Here is an 18,595-nt window from a genome sequence, read left to right as displayed (position 1 = left end):
AACAACAATTAAAATGGGAATAACAGTTTCGATATCAACAATAGTTATAAAATTAAAAGTGCCTTTTATCAAATTATAACTCTTTATAGAGTAATCCATAAACTGGAAACCTTTAATTGTAAATTACAATCAAATGTTATTAACATTTAAACGACAGACTGTATATTTTTTGACAAAGGACACAGCTTCGTGGTGCAAATGAATTAAATACTATTTTTCATTGCCTTTGACAAGAACGTTACAAATTTACACCACTCGATTGACTCAACATTTAATCAACCTTGAAACTAATACGCAACAGCCTGAAATTTGGAATTAAAAATGTAACAAATATGAAATGTCAGGAGTAGGCGCTGCCGCTATATCGCCAGCGAGAAACAAATTTTGGCGCTGTTGCTAATCTCAGAATTCAATGAGTAAAGAAACAAATTCAGTATCTGGCGCAACGGTTTTTTTTCTTTTCACGTGTTTTTTTTCAAAAAAAATAGATCTTTCAGTTTCAAGGAACTTTACCCTCCGTGAGACCGGTCGCAGTTAATAATGCGCGGCCAGAATGTTCGGCAGAGACAAATCCCTTAACTACAAGTTTTAAGCCATCGAATGCAGCTTATTTGCTTTTACTCTTACTCCAAACACAATAAATAGAACCCAACAGGGTGAAGACCTGACAAAATACGGAATAACTAAAAAACAATCTGATCGAAGAATCCACAGGTGTACTGCAGGTTCATAAAGTCCAACGGGCACAATATTTCGGCGATCAGACATGTCGCCACCGCTGACGAACTGAGCTTTTTTTGTAGATGTGGAGCCCCTCCACAGCCACACCGGCATGATGGCCAACTCAAAAGTTCTACTGCGATCTCTGCATTAGGGTTAGTTTTCACTAAAGAGAGTATACGCTCATCTGGAGATAGAGTGGATCGAAAGTCGAACGAAGGTTAGCGGTTTGCAGGGCAGAGGGGGGGAAAAGTGCCAAGGCAAGAGCCAAGGGAAGAAAAAACCTCTGCTATAGTTAGGTCGGGTAGTAAGAGCAGTAGCAGATGTCTTGCTGCCTGCGACAAGTCATGCAAGCGTAGGCTTTGTTAGTAGTGGGTATCAGGCAGGTCGATACCTTTGATGTTGTGAGGTGCCGTTACTCGCGAATGCCACTGGGTTCCGGTGTTGATCTCTCGGTCAGCGTCAGCATACCTGTAACAGTCAGGTTCATCATCGTTTTGTGTCCGATGGTCATATATCAGATGCACAGTGTGGGGTGATTTTGGCGATTTGTTTGTACTTCAGTTTGCGATCTCGTCGGTTTCCCTGCCGTAGCCTGTTGGTCGGCTTTAATAGCAGCTGGCATATCCAGTCAACGTTGCTAATATGCAGGGGCTTGCCGACATGTGTCACTTGTTGGTGTATGTCAGCTTGCCATAGGTGGTTATGCCCTAGCTAGGAGTGTCTTTGGCCGCTTATGCTTCCACCTATGGTTGTGATCATAGTTTCCCAGAGTAAGGATACAAAGATTGTTCGAGTGTCTCGAGTGCCTGTAGTCATGTGGGGTGTTTGTTGAATACTTCCTTGAGGATTTCAAGGCGGTATTCATTGTGAAGATCCACGGTGCGTGTGTGGCATCGAGCGTTGCTAGTGATGCGTAGCACTTTGTTCTGTATGATCTGCAGGCGTGTAGAAGCTGCGTATCCCCAGACGGGAGCTGCGTACATCATCAGAGGTCTTATCAGTGTCACGTATATGGACCTCGACACCCTCCTATTCAGTGTGCTTTCCCTGTTCAGCATTGGGTAGAGTTGTTTCAGCCTCGCGTACGCTCTGTGGGCAATAAGTTTCCGGTCCAGCCAGACACCAAGATATCTGACTTTCTGTCGGAGACGTATTTGGCGTGTATGTAGTGTTACCTGCCTGCAGTGTCGATGTTTACGCAGTAGTTTGGGTCTGCGTGTGAACGGAACTGCTTCGCACTTTTCGACGTTTACTTTAATACCCTATCGTTAGGCGTGTGGCCGCCTTATATCCCCTCGCACTACGGGCCGTTCCCTCCGCGGTCGGCGCCCGCGGGCGCGCATCGGCAATTGCGGCGACGAATGGCAGCGTCGGTGCGGTTACTACGTCCGCCCCGCTCGCCATATCGTTTTCGTTGCCGAGTGTCTTCTTAATTATACTCAGTGCTGGTTCCCATGCCTTGCTAAGATTATAATCGCATTGTCGGTTCATGTGTTCGTCCCTGGTGCGAATTTCTATGACCGCTCTGACAACGATGTCCCAGTATTTAGAAGCCAGGGCCAAGATCTAGGTACTCTGGTAATCCATCTCGTGTTTTCCGGACAGACAGTGCTCTGCGACCGCCGACCTGTTAGGTTACTTCAGTCGTGTGTGCCTCTGAGGTTCTCGGCAACGATCTTCGCTGGTGCATGCTGTCTATCCAATATGCACTACTGGCCATTAAAATTGCTACACCAAGAAGAAATGCAGATGATAAACAGGTATTCACTGGACAAATATATTATACTAGAACTGACATGTGATTACATTTTCACGCAATTTGCGTGCATAGATCCTGAGAAATAAGTACCCAGAACAACCACCTCTGGCCGTAATAACGGCCTTGATACGCCTGGGCATTGAGTAAAACAGAGCTTGGATGGCGTGTACTGGTACAGCTGCCCATGCAGCTTCAACACGATACCGCAGTTCATCAAGAGTAGTGAATGGCGTATTGTGACGAGCCAGTTGCTCGGCCACCATTGACCAGACGTTTTCAATTGGTGAGAGATCTGGAGAATGTGCTGGCCAGGGCAGCAGTCGAACATTTTCTGCATCCAGAAAGGCCCGTACAGGACCTGCAACATGCAGTTGTGCATTATCCTGCTGAAATGTAGGGTTTAGTAGGGATCGAATGAAGGGTAGAACCAAGGGTCGTAACACATCTGAAATGTAACGTCCACTGTTCAAAGTGCCGTCAATGCGAACAAGAGGTGACTGAGACGTGTAACCAATGGCACCCCATACTATCACGCCGGGTGATACGCCAGTATGGCGATGACGAATACGCGCTTCCAATGTGCGTTCACCGCGATGTCCCAAACACGGATGCGACTATCATGATGCTGTAATCAGAACCTGGATTCATCCGAAAAAATGACGTTTTGCCATTCGTGCACCCAGATTCGTCGTTGAGTACACCATCGCAGACGTTCCTGTCAGTGATGCAGCGTCAAGGGTAACCGCAGCCATGGTCTCCGAGCTGACAGTCCATGCTGCTGCAAACGTCGTCGAACTTTTCGCGCAGGTGGTTGTTGTCTTGCAAACGTCCCTATCTGTTGACTCAGGGATCGAGACGTGGCTGCACGATCCGTTACAGCCATGCGGATAAGATGCCTGTCATCTCGACTGCTAGTGATACGAGGCCGTTGGGATCCAGCACGTCGTTCCGTGTTACCTCCTGAACCCACCGATTCCATATTCTGCTAATAGTCATTGGATCTCGAACAACGCGAGCAGCAAAGTCGCTATACGATAAACCGCAATCGCGATAGTCTACAATCCGACCTTTGTCGGAAACATGATAGTACCCATTTCTCCTCCTTACACGCGGCATCACAACAACGTTTCACCAGGCAACGCCGGTCAAGTGCTGTTTGTTATGAGAAATCGGTTGGAAACTTTCCTCATGTCAGCAAGTTGTAGGTGTCGCCACCGGCGCCAGCCTTGTGTGAATGCCCTAAAAAGCTAATCATTTGCATATCACAGCATCTTCTTCCTGTCGGTGAAATTTCGCGTCTGTAGCACATCATTTTCGTGGTGTAGCAATTTAAATGGCCAGTAGTGTAAGTCTTACCCCACTGACAGAGAACCTTGTATACGCCGGCCTTCCGAAATCCGAGACCATCTTTCACACTTCCCAATAACGTTCGCGTTTTATTGGGTGGGCAAAGACAGTTTTAACTCGGTGTTTCTTTAATATACGTCCGATTTTCCCCGATAGTGTGCCAGTGTACGGAATAAATGCAGTGGCAACTTCTTCCTCCAGGACTTCTCACGTCTCCAAATGTTGTACAGCACTGTGTATAATTAAGAAGACACTCATCAACGAAAACGATGTGGTGAGCTGGGCGGACATAGCAACTACACTGATGCTGCCCTGCGTCTCCTCGACTGCCGACTCGCGCCCACGGGCGCAGGCCGTGGAGGGAACGGCCCGTGGCGTGAGGGGATATAAGGCAGCCACCCACCCTCAGGAGCTCAGTTCGTCAGCGCACCTGACGATGGCGAGATCGTCTTATCGCCGAAATAATGTGCCCGTTGGACATTATGAACCGGCAGTACACCCGTGGACCCTTCGATCAACAAATTCGCTGGGAGAAACTGAAGAATCACAAAAATCAGCAGTAGCAGTGTGGTATCGGTAGCTACGATGCCACGGCGTAAGTGGCACTACGACACCGACACCGACGTCAGCGCCCTCTAGCAGGCGCTGTTCAGCTCTACGAGCGCCGGTGCAGATTCTGCCCATTTGATCAACAGCAGACGGCAGGGACACTTCGCTTCAGCTTCGCTTCATATAGAGACTTTGCTCTACTTACGAAGGGTCTAAGGTTTCACACCTACGTACAAAGTTATGTATGCCTCTTTATATATTCATGCACCAGAAAAACACTTTTACTTACTTGCAGTACCGACGTGTTTTACTTCACCTGCTCCTACTCGCTTCCTTCATTCGGCCAACATTTCAGTTTTCAGGAGCAGACCCACGCGTCGCCTTCCAGGCGGGATACTAAAAGCAGTACACTCCGAGGAAGGCGTCTTGCAGTAGTCGCCGAAACGTCGAAATGTTATAGTTGACAATGCGGCCTCAAACCCAGAAGAATTTTATTAAATGAAAAAAACAATCCGCGCCTACGAAATACAGTCAACTGCGGTCAAGACAAAGCCAGTGCCGTTACAGGTCCCTATATTAAAAGAAAAGCTGCACGGCTGCCACATTAAATACACTAATAAACGAAAATAATGCGCAATTTACAACATGGGTAGCTTCCCATAGTAACTAAAAATTGGCCAAGTTTAAAAACATATTATGCTGTTACAACAAGGGGTACCAAACCGGAAAACCGAGCGAGGTGGTTAGCACACTGGACTCGCATTCTGGAGGACGACGGTTCAATCCCGTCTCCAGCCATCCTGATTTAGGTTTTCTGTGATTTCCCTTAATCGTTTCTGGCAAATGCCGGGATGGTTCCTTTGAAAGGGCACGGCCGATTTCCTTCCCCATCCTTCCATAACCCGTCTCTAATGACCTCGTTGTCGACGGGACATTAAACAGTAACTTCCTCCTCCTCCTCCACCAAACTGGAAAAAAATAACTGCCTGCTTACCCTTAGAATAAGTTACATAAAGGAGTTACCAGATTACAAGTTAGCGAGTGGCACCTCTTACGGACCGCTTAGGCTTTTCGAATGGGAAAGTCAGCAGTTACATGAAACAGTTAAGAGACAGAGTACAATTACTTAATTTGGCAAGCGGCGACCTTTTCGGTGAAGATGGTGCAGGCCGACGTGGCGTGTTGAAGCACATCCGCGAAGGCACTATGGTCCAAGAGTCAAATGGTTCAAACAGCTCTGAGCACTATGGGACTTAAAATCTGAGGTCTTCAGTCCCCTAGAACTTAGAACTACTTGAAGCTAGCTAAACTAAGGACAGCACACACATTCATGCCCGAGGCAGGACTCGAACCCGCGACCGTAGCGGTCGTGCAGTTCCAGACTGAAGCGCCTAGAACCGCTCGGCCACAACGGCCGGCTGGTCCAAGAGTCCCATAAAGCTGCATATCACAATGGCACAGATCGGCTCGTCTCCGAATTACAAAAGCCCCGGGGACGAGACAGTCGGGGCAGTGAGAATCTCACACGGCCTGAACAATCACACTCTCTTGTAAATGCTTGATCCACCATTTCAGACAAGATGTGGGTTCCTCGGAGCCAAAACTCACACTAGGCGAACAAGCAACACGGGGGCCGCGAATCAGCTCCCATGTGTATCTAGGTTACCAGACGGTAAATTAATCAATTCCAGAAATCTGAGTGAGCTCTACACTAAGAAAGCCGTTGTACACACACGAACTTCCTAATGCCCAAAATCAGTATACCTCACGACAGATTCGAAACACGAGACCCCCTTGACACAGAGATAGGAGGAGGTTGTCTCCCAGGCACCCCGTGGCAACGCACGCTTCCCCGATCGCGACGCTGCCACCACCCCCTAGGCAACAGCTGACTCTACACCGTGGCCGCGAAGTCATGCAGACGATCAGTCAATTTGTAAAAGGAAAGGGAACCGACACTACTCTGCTGTTTCAGCTTCTTATGAGCCTCCTGCCTGAAGTTATTCCATAATGGGAGTTGACACGTGTTCGTACAATAAAAATCAATAGCCCAGCCAAAGAGGACCAAATAATGTCCATCAAGTTATCTTCCATTAGGACTGTGAATGCACTCAACTATTAGTAGAAAAGAACTATTGTCGCAAATTTTTGGACATTGCTAGGGGGGAGAGTCCTGTTCAACATACTAAAAATTCTGATTGGTGTGGTGTGACTTTTGAGGTGGGGATGGGTTTAGGGGTTACCTTATCATGTTTTTCTTCAATAATTCGAAAATCGCGGCTTCTAGCGAAAAATTCCCCCTGCACAAAATTGTGCTACATTAGATCTACCACAAAGAGGAAAGATTGCGTTCATGGCCTTCCCTCCTTCATAGGTCTGCGAACTTACCCCACCACAAGAAGTAACTACAGGCTGTTTCACAAAGTTACACGAGCCCGCCATAGTGAGCCTTATGAATCACTGGGGATGCAGTGTACAGACATGCCCAGAAAGTGTTTATTTAGCACAAAACGCGTTAACAGTGGTATATTGACATGAGTTGCTAATGACACTAAGAAAGGTAATGCATATGGACAGAATCTGCGTAAATCTCTGCACACTGTTCTACACTGCTAGAGGAGAAATTGATTCTTAGTCATCCTGTACGGAAGCTGTAGTGTTCTTTCTGGAGAGGCAACTTCATCCACCGTCTCCTCCACTTTCAATTTATGGAGAGACTGAACCTCCCCAGCAATTTGTGACCAGTTCTCTTATGTGAGTAGACAAAATAACTTCACTGAGGTCTTGTTTATTTAGAGGAATTATTTTCAGTTTATTGGGTTCTTATTCGCAGTTGTTAAGTGAGCTATTATATAAAAAAGCTCAGCAGCTTGAGCTGTGAAGTATCTGCCAGACTGAAAGTCTTTTTCCAAGGGAACATGCTGTCTGTATATATTCGACAATGTCGATTTCATTGTCTATTACCGCTGTATGGAATACTTTTCACAGCATAATGGGTATCAAATGCATCAGCCCAACCTCATCTCTCAGACAAACCGAAGAGGTCTAGAAGCTAAAGTAGGTTGCCTTTGCAAAAGAAGTAGGTCACCTTCGTGTTATAGGACTTCAGATATTTCATCCCAAGACAAGCAAGGCATCACAGAAATTTGCTGTTTCAGATCTGAACATGATCAGTCTCGTTCCATTAGACATATTCATACCCACCTTGCAAGATATACTGTGGCTCTGTGGTAAGTGGCTCCATTCAGTGCAGCCCATTCTACAGGTGCCAGAAATTCCTGATGGGGAAAATTTACGCACACTACCAGTAACACAATGATGAGAGAAGTGCAGTAACTTTTTGGTCATTCATCAATTCATCACTAACTGACTAAAAGCACATTTATACGGCTTTACAATACGCTGTCATGGATAGACAGAAGCAAGGTGCCGCATTTACCAATTCAGTACCTCTCCATCTCCCCACCAACACTGACAACGTCACATTTACATATTAAACGTACATGAACGAGTATTACCCAATAGCTCAATTAACGACTGCATATAAGTAGTCACTTATATATAAACTGAACATCACTCCCCTATATAAATACGAGCTCAAACATACATTGGCAAAATACGTGGTATAGTGGAATTCTGGCTCAGCTCTATACTGTTAGAAGTGTTTTGTCTACTTGCATCAAAAAACTGGACAGGAAATGCCGGCGAGTTATAGTCTGGCTGCGAAACGAAAATCGAGCAGCGCTTATGTACGAGGAAGTTGCCTTTCCCGGAAGAACACTCCAGCTGCCATACGAGATGACAAAGACTCAGTTTCTCCTCTAGCCGTGCAGAACAGTGTGCAGAGATCTGCGTAGATTCTGTCCATATACGTTAACTGGATTAGTGTTATCAGTAACTCATATTTGCGATCCATGTAGGGTTGACGCATTTTGTGACAAATGAACACTCGCCGGACATGTCTGTTTACAGCGACGACGATGATTCATAAGGCACACTGTGGCGGGCTCGTATAATTTTTTGAAGTACCCGGTTGTTGCTTCTTGTGAAAAAGGGGGATAGATAGAATGGGGAATAACCTGCTCGACTTTCAGTTTGTACACCTATGAAGGAGGGAAGTGCATGAATACATTCTGACGACCTACCTGCCCATGTGTTTGTACCACACACATCTCTCCCCCCCTCCCCCCCCCCCCCCCCCCCCATTCCGTTATATCACCCGGGACATAAGTTATCCCTTATTATGACTCTACTCTACTTAGATGGGTACATACATTTAATATTTGTTTTTAACCCACTTCATTTTAAGACACAGATTAACTCTATACTGGTTAGAACAATATTTCCAATCCCTGAAGACGGAAACTATCAGTCATGGAGAAAACTGAATAGGTCCCTTTTTGCGGTAAATTTACTGCAGTTTGATTTTGTGCTGGGAAACATTTTCGCTAGAAGCCGCGGTCTTCGAGTTATCCAAGGAAAACATAAAAAAATGGCCTTTAAACGCACCACCACGCTCATATCCTAACTGTCAGGATTCTTAGTATGTTGTTCATAACACTGCCCCCTGGCACAGAGCAATAATTTACGACTGAACTATTTCTACACTGTTTTTTCCAGTAATTTTCCTTTGTTGCCTGGACTAGAATTTCAGTATTTGTAATCGTGTGGCTAGCAAATTCTGTATGTGTGCATTGTTTATGTATTTGCAGCTTGAATTTCTTTTGTTCTGTGGAATTTGAATGTGAACTGTGAACGCAGTATAATGTATTCTGTCACGATTTCAGTACTTCAAGCTTTTTTGTCTCTTTTTGAAGACTTCAAGGAACTTGAGCCGGAATTCCACTATACCACGGATTTTGGAAATGTATTTTTGAAGTATGATTTACTTCAGATGTTATTTGAGCTACAAGTAAAAAAATTGGCATTCTATGACAGAAGAGTTTCGCACTTTTGATTTCGGAATTTCTTAAATGGCAATCATTATGTTTTTATAATGTATGCTCATTTTAATTAATCCCTTTGGAATTGTTTTACTTAATTTTTTTGTCCTGTAGAGGAGATGTTAATAAATAATGTGGGTATTCAGACACACTCTAAAGAAAAAAAAAAAAGGAAGACGCCCCACGAAGGACGTAGATGTGATATAGATGTACTTACAGACAAATGAATGATTATAATTTCAGAAAAACTAGATGATTTATACAAGAGAAAGAGCTTCACAGACTGAGCAAGTCAATAGCGCGTTGCCCTTACGCAGGCAATTATTCGATTCGGCACTGACAGAATTGTTGTTTTGTGGCGGCGTTCGTAGCGACAACAATTTGCTGTAGAATCGGCTTACGAAGTCACCGCCACACTTTTAATAGCGGGCCGACCGGTCCGCTGGAACAGTGAACAGAAAGATGAAAACCCACACACTCTGATTAAATAAAAGTCGGTACTTATCTTTATTAAAGAAGATACAGCAACACAGTAGTGAACCCCGTGTCTACAGAAATCTGTCTAGTTCGAGTCGGAGCGGCTAGGTCAGCGTCGGCTGACGACAAACAACAACTCTGCTGCGATGAACACACAACTGACTAGCAAGTACACAATTCGGTGGCGAGTATACAACTGAGCGGCGAATACAGAACTGTCCTAGCGCTCGTGACTCCAGCGCTAAAGAAGCCAGAAGCCAGCGGTGGCGCGCGCAGACTTGCGGCGATTTCCTGTCTCGCTGGCGCTGCTTATGCGGACGGCGTCCGGACTTTGATGCTGCCAACCTTTTGGCAGCGGGCTCGGGTGGCATTACTGGCTAGGATATAACACTCCTCCCCCCCAAATCGCCGCACCGTCGTTGAATAATGAAGTGGCGAGCGTCGACGGCGGGGGAGGGGTCTGGCCGCAGGCGTAGCAGAAGAGACCGGGGCGGAGACTGTTGTCGGTGGCAGTCCCCGGTCCGCACCCCAGCATTGGCTGCGCGGGGCCTCGGGAAACACCGACTGAAAACCGAGGTCAGGGTGCACGCCTGTGACCACGGGCGCAGCTTCTGGTACTGGACGCGACGGGGCGTCGGGACCCACGAGGTCAGGGTGCACGCCTGTGACCACGGGCGCAGCTTCTGGTACTGGACGCGTCGGGGCGTCGGGACCCACGAAGAGAGGCAGCGTCTCCTGACGCTGCGTCAACGGCTGCTGAGTGGGCGCCGGACAAGGCGCTGCGGTGTCAGACTCCATGGGGGAGCCCAAGGAAAGCGGCTGCAGGACAGGCTGCACAGCCACCGCTTGGGAAGGCGGCCCGGCTGAGGGGTCGACGTCCATCAGCTCCGAAGGCGGTGGCGACTGAAGAGGGACCGCAGGCGCCGGAGCGACTACCTGGGGCGCTCCCGGATGAAGCTGCGCGGGAGGCATCAACGGGACGGGCTGTCGGCGTGGTAGCGGCGACAGCTGCTGCTGCTGCTGCTGCTGCTGCCCTGGGGGCGGCAGCGAAGTCGGAAGGCGCGGCTGGAACCCGCCGCGGACCAAATCTGTGGACAAAGAACGAGCGGCAGAATCCGGGCGGCCAGCGCGGCGCAACTGGTTCTGATGCCTCCTGTGCACTCCAGTAGAACCTTGAACAGTATAAAAACCGCGACCCTGGACACGTATCACGGTACCACGTTCCCAACGACGGCGACCGTGATAAACTCTAAAAAAAACGGCGTCGTTGCGCTGAAAACGCGTGCGATGCTCAGAAGCGGCGGGTCGATCCGGGGGGTGCAACAACCGTAGTAGGGTGCGATGACGACGGCCGTGGAGAAGCTCCGCAGGCGAAGTGCCGTCGCGTGGCGTGGACCGGTACGACGACAGGAACGTGATGAGGGCCTGCTGACGAGAGTGCGTAGCACAAAGGCGGTCCATATGATCCTTGAATGTGCGTACAAAACGTTCCGCTGCACCATTCGATTGAGGGTGGAACGGCGGAGTAAGAACATGGCGAATGCCATTGGCAGAACAAAAACTTTCAAATTCAGCAGAGGTAAATTGTGGACCATTGTCAGACACTAAAACTTCTGGAAGACCCTCAATACAAAAAATTGAAGTCAACGCCTGTATAGTTTGTGCAGACGTTGTAGACTGCATGGGCACAACGAACGGAAAATTACTAAATGCATCTATCACGATGAGCCAACGAGAATTCCAATATGGACCAGCGAAATCAATATGTACTCGCTGCCAGGGACCGGCAGGGCGTGCCCACTCAAAATAGCGTTGAGGCGGAGCAGCTTGGTGTTCGGCACACGTCGAACAATCTGTAGACATCTGCGTAATCTGCTTATCAATGCCGATCCATGTACAATGACGGCGGGCAAGCTGCTTGGTGCGGACCACTCCCCAATGACCTTGATGCAACAAGTCGAGGACCTTGGATTGGAGCACTTGGGGAACCAGTACACGAAGCTGGTCATTCTCGGTGCGTAACAGCAAAACTCCGTGCGAAACAGACAACAGATGACGTTGCGGATAATAGCGACGAACCACAGGATCCGATATGTCCTTTGCCTTGGACGGCCAACCACGTTGAACAAAACGTAATAGTAAACTCAGATGAGGATCCGTAGCTGTCTCACGTGCCACCTGACGATAATCAATCGGAAAATCCCGGAGGGATTGACGCTCATCGGCGTCAATCTGATGGCAAGAGTCGTCAGAGGAATCGAAGACATCATCCGCAGCAATCGGCAATCTACACTCCTGGAAATTGAAATAAGAACACCGTGAATTCATTGTCCCAGGAAGGGGAAACTTTATTGACACATTCCTGGGGTCAGATACATCACATGATCACACTGACAGAACCACAGGCACATAGACACAGGCAACAGAGCATGCACAATGTCGGCACTAGTACAGTGTATATCCACCTTTCGCAGCAATGCAGGCTGCTATTCTCCCATGGAGACGATCGTAGAGATGCTGGATGTAGTCCTGTGGAACGGCTTGCCATGCCATTTCCACCTGGCGCCTCAGTTGGACCAGCGTTCGTGCTGGACGTGCAGACCGCGTGAGACGACGCTTCATCCAGTCCCAAACATGCTCAATGGGGGACAGATCCGGAGATCTTGCTGGCCAGGGTAGTTGACTTACACCTTCTAGAGCACGTTGGGTGGCACGGGATACATGCGGACGTGCATTGTCCTGTTGGAACAGCAAGTTCCCTTGCCGGTCTAGGAATGGTAGAACGATGGGTTCGATGACGGTTTGGATGTACCGTGCACTGTTCAGTGTCCCCTCGACGATCACTAGTGTAGGAGATCGCTCCCCACACCATGATGCCGGGTGTTGGCCCTGTGTGCCTCGGTCGTATGCAGTCCTGATTGTGGCGCTCACCTGCACGGCGCCAAACACGCATACGACCATCATTGGCACCAAGGCAGAAGCGACTCTCATCGCTGAAGACGACACGTCTCCATTCGTCCCTCCATTCCCGCCTGTCGCGACACCACTGGAGGCGGGCTGCACGATGTTGGGGCGTGAGCGGAAGACGGCCTAACGGTGTGCGGGACCGTAGCCCAGCTTCATGGAGACGGTTGCGAATGGTCCTCGCCGATACCCCAGGAGCAACAGTGTCCCTAATTTGCTGGGAAGTGGCGGTGCGGTCCCCTACGGCACTGCGTAGGATCCTACGGTCTTGGCGTGCATCCGTGCGTCGCTGCGGTCCGGTCCCAGGTCGACGGGCACGTGCACCTTCCGCCGACCACTGGCGACAACATCGATGTACTGTGGAGACCTCACGCCCCACGTGTTGAGCAATTCGGCGGTACGTCCACCCGGCCTCCCGCATGCCCACTATACGCCCTCGCTCAAAGTCCGTCAACTGCACATACGGTTCACGTCCACGCTGTCGCGGCATGCTACCAGTGTTAAAGACTGCGATGGAGCTCCGTATGCCACGGCAAACTGGCTGACACCGACGGCGGCGGTGCACAAATGCTGCGCAGCTAGCGCCATTCGACGGCCAACACCGCGGTTCCTGGTGTGTCCGCTGTGCCGTGCGTGTGATCATTGCTTGTACAGCCCTCTCGCAGTGTCCGGTGCAAGTATGGTGGGTCTGACACACCGGTGTCAATGTGTTCTTTTTTCCATTTCCAGGAGTGTAGAAAGCGCGTCAGCGTTTGCATGCTGAGCTGTAGGGCGATACAGTATCTCATACTGGTATTGTGATAACATAAGAGCCCAACGTTGTAGTCTCTGAGCTGTCCGCTGAGGAACTGGTTTAGACGGATGAAACAGTGACGTCAGGGGCTTGTGATCTGTTACAAACAACAACTCTGCTGCGATGAACACACAACTGACTAGCAAGTACACAATTCGGTGGCGAGTATACAACTGAGCGGCGAATACAGAACTGTCCTAGCGCTCGCGACTCCAGCGCTTAAGAAGCCAGAAGCCAGCGGTGGCGCGCGCAGACTTGCGGCTAGCGCTGCTTATGCGGACGGCGTCCGGATTTTGATGCTGCCAACCTTTTGGCAGCGGGCTCGGGTGGCATTACTGGCTAGGATATAACATGTTGGATGCCTTCCTGAGGGATATCGTGCCAAATTCTGTCCAATTGGTGCGTTAGAAAGACAAAATTCCTAAATGGTTGGTGGGCCCTACCCATAATGCTCCAAACGTTTCAGTTAGGGAGATATCCAGTGAAGTGGCCTTGCTGACCAAGGAAGGGTTTGGTAATCACGAAGACAAGCAGTAGAAACACTCGTCGTGTGCGGGCAGACTCTACCTTCCTCAAATATAAGCCAAAGATAGCTTGCCAAGAAGGGCAACAAAATGGGGCGTAAATTATCGTCGACTGTGCTGTAAAGGTGCCGCGGACAACAACCCAGGGGGTCCTGCTATAATGGTACGTCAGACCGTCACTCCTGGTTGTAGGGCTATACGGCCGTCGGCAGTCAGGTTGTTATCCCACCGCTGCAAAATGGAGTATTTGTATCGAAATCCTGACCAAAATTCTTTCAGTACTTTTCTAAAATTTAAATCACTGCTGTTGACTTGTATCATAATTTCAATAGTAAATCGGCCTGTTTTACTTCAGCTATACGTAAATATATGTATTTACTTATTTAAATTTATTTATTTTTATTTAAAAACTAAATGTAACATATAAATTTGCGTTTACACTTTTTTAATGAGGAAATGATGATGGATATATATATATATATATATATATATATATATATATATATATATATACTTTTGTGTCAATAATTTCAGTCTGATTCTTCAGAACTAAAGTCTCTGTCGTCGTCCTCAGATTCTTCTTGTTCATTTCTCTCTTCTTGTTCATCATGCGGGCAGCCATCAGACTTGTCTGGAAGAAGAAGTTGTAAGGTCTCGCTACAATAAGACTTGCTTCTTTTTACTGACCGTTTTCTAGAGCAGCTAATGTGAGGATCGCTGCTAAGAAGTATCCTGTTTAAAGCATCTCTATTGCAATGTTCTCTATTGCACCTTCTAGAGTAATTTGTGCGGTATAGTCGAAAGTGTTTATTTCTAGCTTCAGCAGCTTCTTCTGAGAGCTGACCAATTGGTACTATTGCCTCTTTTATTACAGTGCCCCCATTAATCAAAATTTTATGCATTTTTGACGTCATGGGGTGCCAACTGTAATGTTCGACATACAGTTTTGCTGTTTCATATGCATATGCTTGGAATTTGCTCTCATCAGTGTGAAACGCACTGGTCACTGCTTCCAATATTACTTTCAACTTTTCAATTAGTTGTAAATCTACTCCAGTAATTTTTGAGGCAGTGTCTGGATCTGAAAAGAAGCGTCTAGCGGTGTTTCCGCCATTCGTATTCGCAAAGACTGACTATGAAACATCAACATGTAGTCATAATTCTTCTTTGAATTTTCTTTGAATGTTTTTCTTTCTGGTTAATACAATTCTTTTGTCTTCTTTACTTCTTGCTTGTCACTTTCGAATAGGAAGTTTGTATGATAAGTGAAATATTGTCTCAAATAATCGTATGCTTGTGTGAAAATTCGGCAAACCAAACTTCAAAGTATCACCTTTTTCCGGTAAGATTTTATCTGGGTTACTGAAATGTTTTGAAATGAACCTAGAGATATTGCACCTCATTGTTGATGTAGTGCCTGTTGAAACATCAATTTTTCCGTCAACCACTGTCAGTAACAAAATGTGTTTAATCTTTAGCAGTCCTCCATTAATCGCTACTTCTGTTTTGCTCAACATGTTTATTTGTACCTGTATGTATTTTATTTCTTCGTTTGTAACGTCTGATATTTCATGCACAAAGCGGATGCGGATTGGTCTACAGAATCTTGTGGAGGAATGCTTTGGATTTTGCCACAATGTTCTCTTTTCTTCATTAACATTGGAAAATAATTTAATGGGTACAAAGGAACTCTGAAATATATTAGTATCACCGTTACTTAAATTTTGAAATTTTTGTTTAAATTTGATTGCTGAAAGCCATCACCACCCCATTTTGGTATTAACTCTTAAGCTCTGCTTTTATTCTATATCTATGGCCTGCAACACTTCTAAATACTTGTACAATCTTAATGTGGTGTGATCTAACAATCCTTGCAACTTTTCTTCTGCTGATGTTTCGGTTACAGTAACTGAGTCATCTTTAGGATAGCATTGCGTTCTCGCTTTTCTTAGTTATGAATAGTACGGGAATACAGCCTTGTTTCCACTATGGATACTTCATATTGCTACCTTGTCGGGTCTGCATAAATAAAAATTGGCAATGCTTCCTCAGGATTATGTTTATATCCTTCTCATCAGAGGTTGAAAGTTTTTGCTTTATTTTTGTAGCTCTTGTTGGAGTTTCTGTTATATTTTTAATCATATCATCCACATCAGGGTTTTCAGCAGTTCGTAGTCGCAGCAAACGTCAGCTCTTCGTGAGCTGAATATTGTCGCAGGACTTCAGTTTTCCTGCGTTTTCTGCTTTCACTTGCCTCGCTGAAATCTTTTTGAGGGCGGCCTGGGCCTACAGCAGTAAAAGAAAACACAGGTACTCTTTCGTTTATTGCCAACCAATCACGAATCTTCTGCAGGAACCTCTCCTCTTTTTTGTTTGCAGACACCCATTTCTTTTTAAAATTCACTTTTAAATACCGGAGTGAACGGCTGAGTAAAGTTCTCTCAGCTTCTGGGCACTTCGTTATATCAACGACTCTGTTTTCCATAAACTGAAGTTTCTTAACAATTGATCTGCCAGGAGATTCCTTAACGAGGTGGAATAAAGCGAGTCTCGAAAATTCCTTTTTGATTTTCAAAGGTTGAAAAACGAAACAATGCTGACCTACAGAACGTAGGTAAAATTCTAACATATTTTGCACAAAGGGTGGCTAAAAAGTAAAACGTTTGAATATTGCTAAGGCCACCTCAGATATGAGATTATCAAAATAAAATGCAGATTGATTACTGACAAAAATGGACTTAAATAGGGTTCTGTTATAATATGCACACAATACAAAGATAATTTTGGACATTTTAAGAATGTGAAGAATGTGACAAAAAAAGACAGAAACCCTCGTATCAATGTCGATGGCAGACGTCACAGCACACACACCAGTAACGTAATGGCAGTAAATTTAAAAAAGAGTCTCTTCTACAGGTCTAAAGGTAGTAATGCTTTCTATGTTGTCATCAGTTATGCAGATCAGGTGTTTAATAGTAAGCTCATTTTTAACATAAACACACGTGTCAGTGCTGGGAAAATAAGAAAGTTTCGTGGCATTTAAAAAATTATAAATAAAAATGGCGCAACTTTGCGCAGTTTATGATTTCTGAAATGGGCTCGCAATGCTACACCAATTGCGACCAATTTAGAAATGGCGCGACAAGATGCGACACAGCTTTAAAAACGTTTATCAAAATGGCAGGCGATCCAAAATCTTGTTTAAGTGAACTCTGAAATTTTGTTGTAATGTTACGATAAAAGTATTTAAATTAATATATATTTTTAAAAAGAAGCTGTTACCTTTCTATAACATGCAAACCTGTTTCAAATTCGAACCCTCATTTAGGAAAGTCACAAAAAATTAAAATTCTGACAACTCAATCAAGAAACGCGTCGTCTGGCTGAAAAAGCCGATCTTCAGACGAGGCCAGGAGCTCCTAGATTCGTGTCAGGCCCCTGAAAATTTATCCATCGACCCACCAGTTAGTCAGTTATTACAAAATGCGTTTTCTAACATTTTTGGGCAACCTTAAATTTTTCCCTTTTTGGCCAGAATTTCGGGGCAAATACTCGACTGTGCGCTGTCCAGGGGATCTCCAGACGCGTCTTTGCTCATCGCCGGAGCTCAGCTGGAAGCGGGACTTACTGAAGACATTTCTGTACCAGTCGATGAGATTCCAGGCCGAAGAGGTGTCTGGAGACGCTCTGGACAGCGGTGGGAAACAGTCCTGACTGTCACCCGCTATACAGCCAGAATATAGTAGCGATGGTCATTTTATTCCGTAGTAGGACCCCTCTGGTTGCCACCCACTGCACCCTTACAGGACAGCGGTACGTCGACGATACAGGGTGTGTCAAAAAAAATGTATACATACTTTGAAGCGTCGTAGAAAATTTATTTCTCGTTCTACAATGTTAAATTTCTGGAAATGGAAAGCTTAAAGTCCAATTGGAAAAATAAATGTACTTTGCAAATGTGATTAACGTTCAAACCGGTGGCCTTCAGCATCAATACATTTCTGAGTACGAGACATCACTGATTCCGTACATCGTACTAAAGTGTCCAATGAGATTTCTGCGCACACCGCCTGAATCTCATTCCAAAGTGTGTCCAAGTTACGTGGTTTACGTTTGAACACCTCATCTTTTACTGTGCCCTATAAGAAGAAATTCAGTGGCGTGAGGTCTGGAGCGCGTGCAGGAAACTCGATTGGTCCCCTGCGTCCTATCCACTGGCCTGGCACATTGTGATCCAGGTATGCTCGTACGTCCCTATGATAGTGCGGCCGGGCACCATCTTGTTGGAAATAAAACTCATCATTACCGTATAATGCACGAACGGCAGGGAATGTGGAGTCAGCAAGCATTGTTAGGTACGTTCCTCCAGTAACAGTACCTTCAAAGCGGAAAGGCCCAATGAATCCCCTTGCACACAAACCATACCACACATTTAAACCAGGCAAACTCACAGCCTTTTCAACTGTAATGTGAGGATTATCTTTAGCCCAGTACACACAATTGTGCCTATTGACAG

The 18,595-nt window shown here is 46.3% G+C and overlaps 1 protein-coding gene across 1 annotated transcript in view; it reads right to left on the bottom strand.

The window, feature by feature from the left end:
• Positions 1 to 287: 287 nt before the first annotated feature.
• Positions 288 to 18,595, bottom strand: part of LOC126417091 (uncharacterized) — a 33,976-nt gene continuing 15,668 nt past the window's right edge. Inside the window, exons 2-3 of the mRNA XM_050084986.1 lie at positions 10,444 to 10,886; positions 288 to 302 (exon numbers count right to left, since the gene is read on the bottom strand). Of these exons, the coding sequence (XP_049940943.1) occupies positions 288 to 302; positions 10,444 to 10,886 (458 nt within the window). The remainder of the gene's footprint in view (positions 303 to 10,443; positions 10,887 to 18,595) is intronic.

Source organism: Schistocerca serialis, chromosome 8, assembly GCF_023864345.2.
Source record: "Schistocerca serialis cubense isolate TAMUIC-IGC-003099 chromosome 8, iqSchSeri2.2, whole genome shotgun sequence".
NCBI lineage: Eukaryota > Metazoa > Arthropoda > Insecta > Orthoptera > Acrididae > Schistocerca > Schistocerca serialis.
This window is presented reverse-complemented; position numbering and strand designations above follow the sequence as displayed.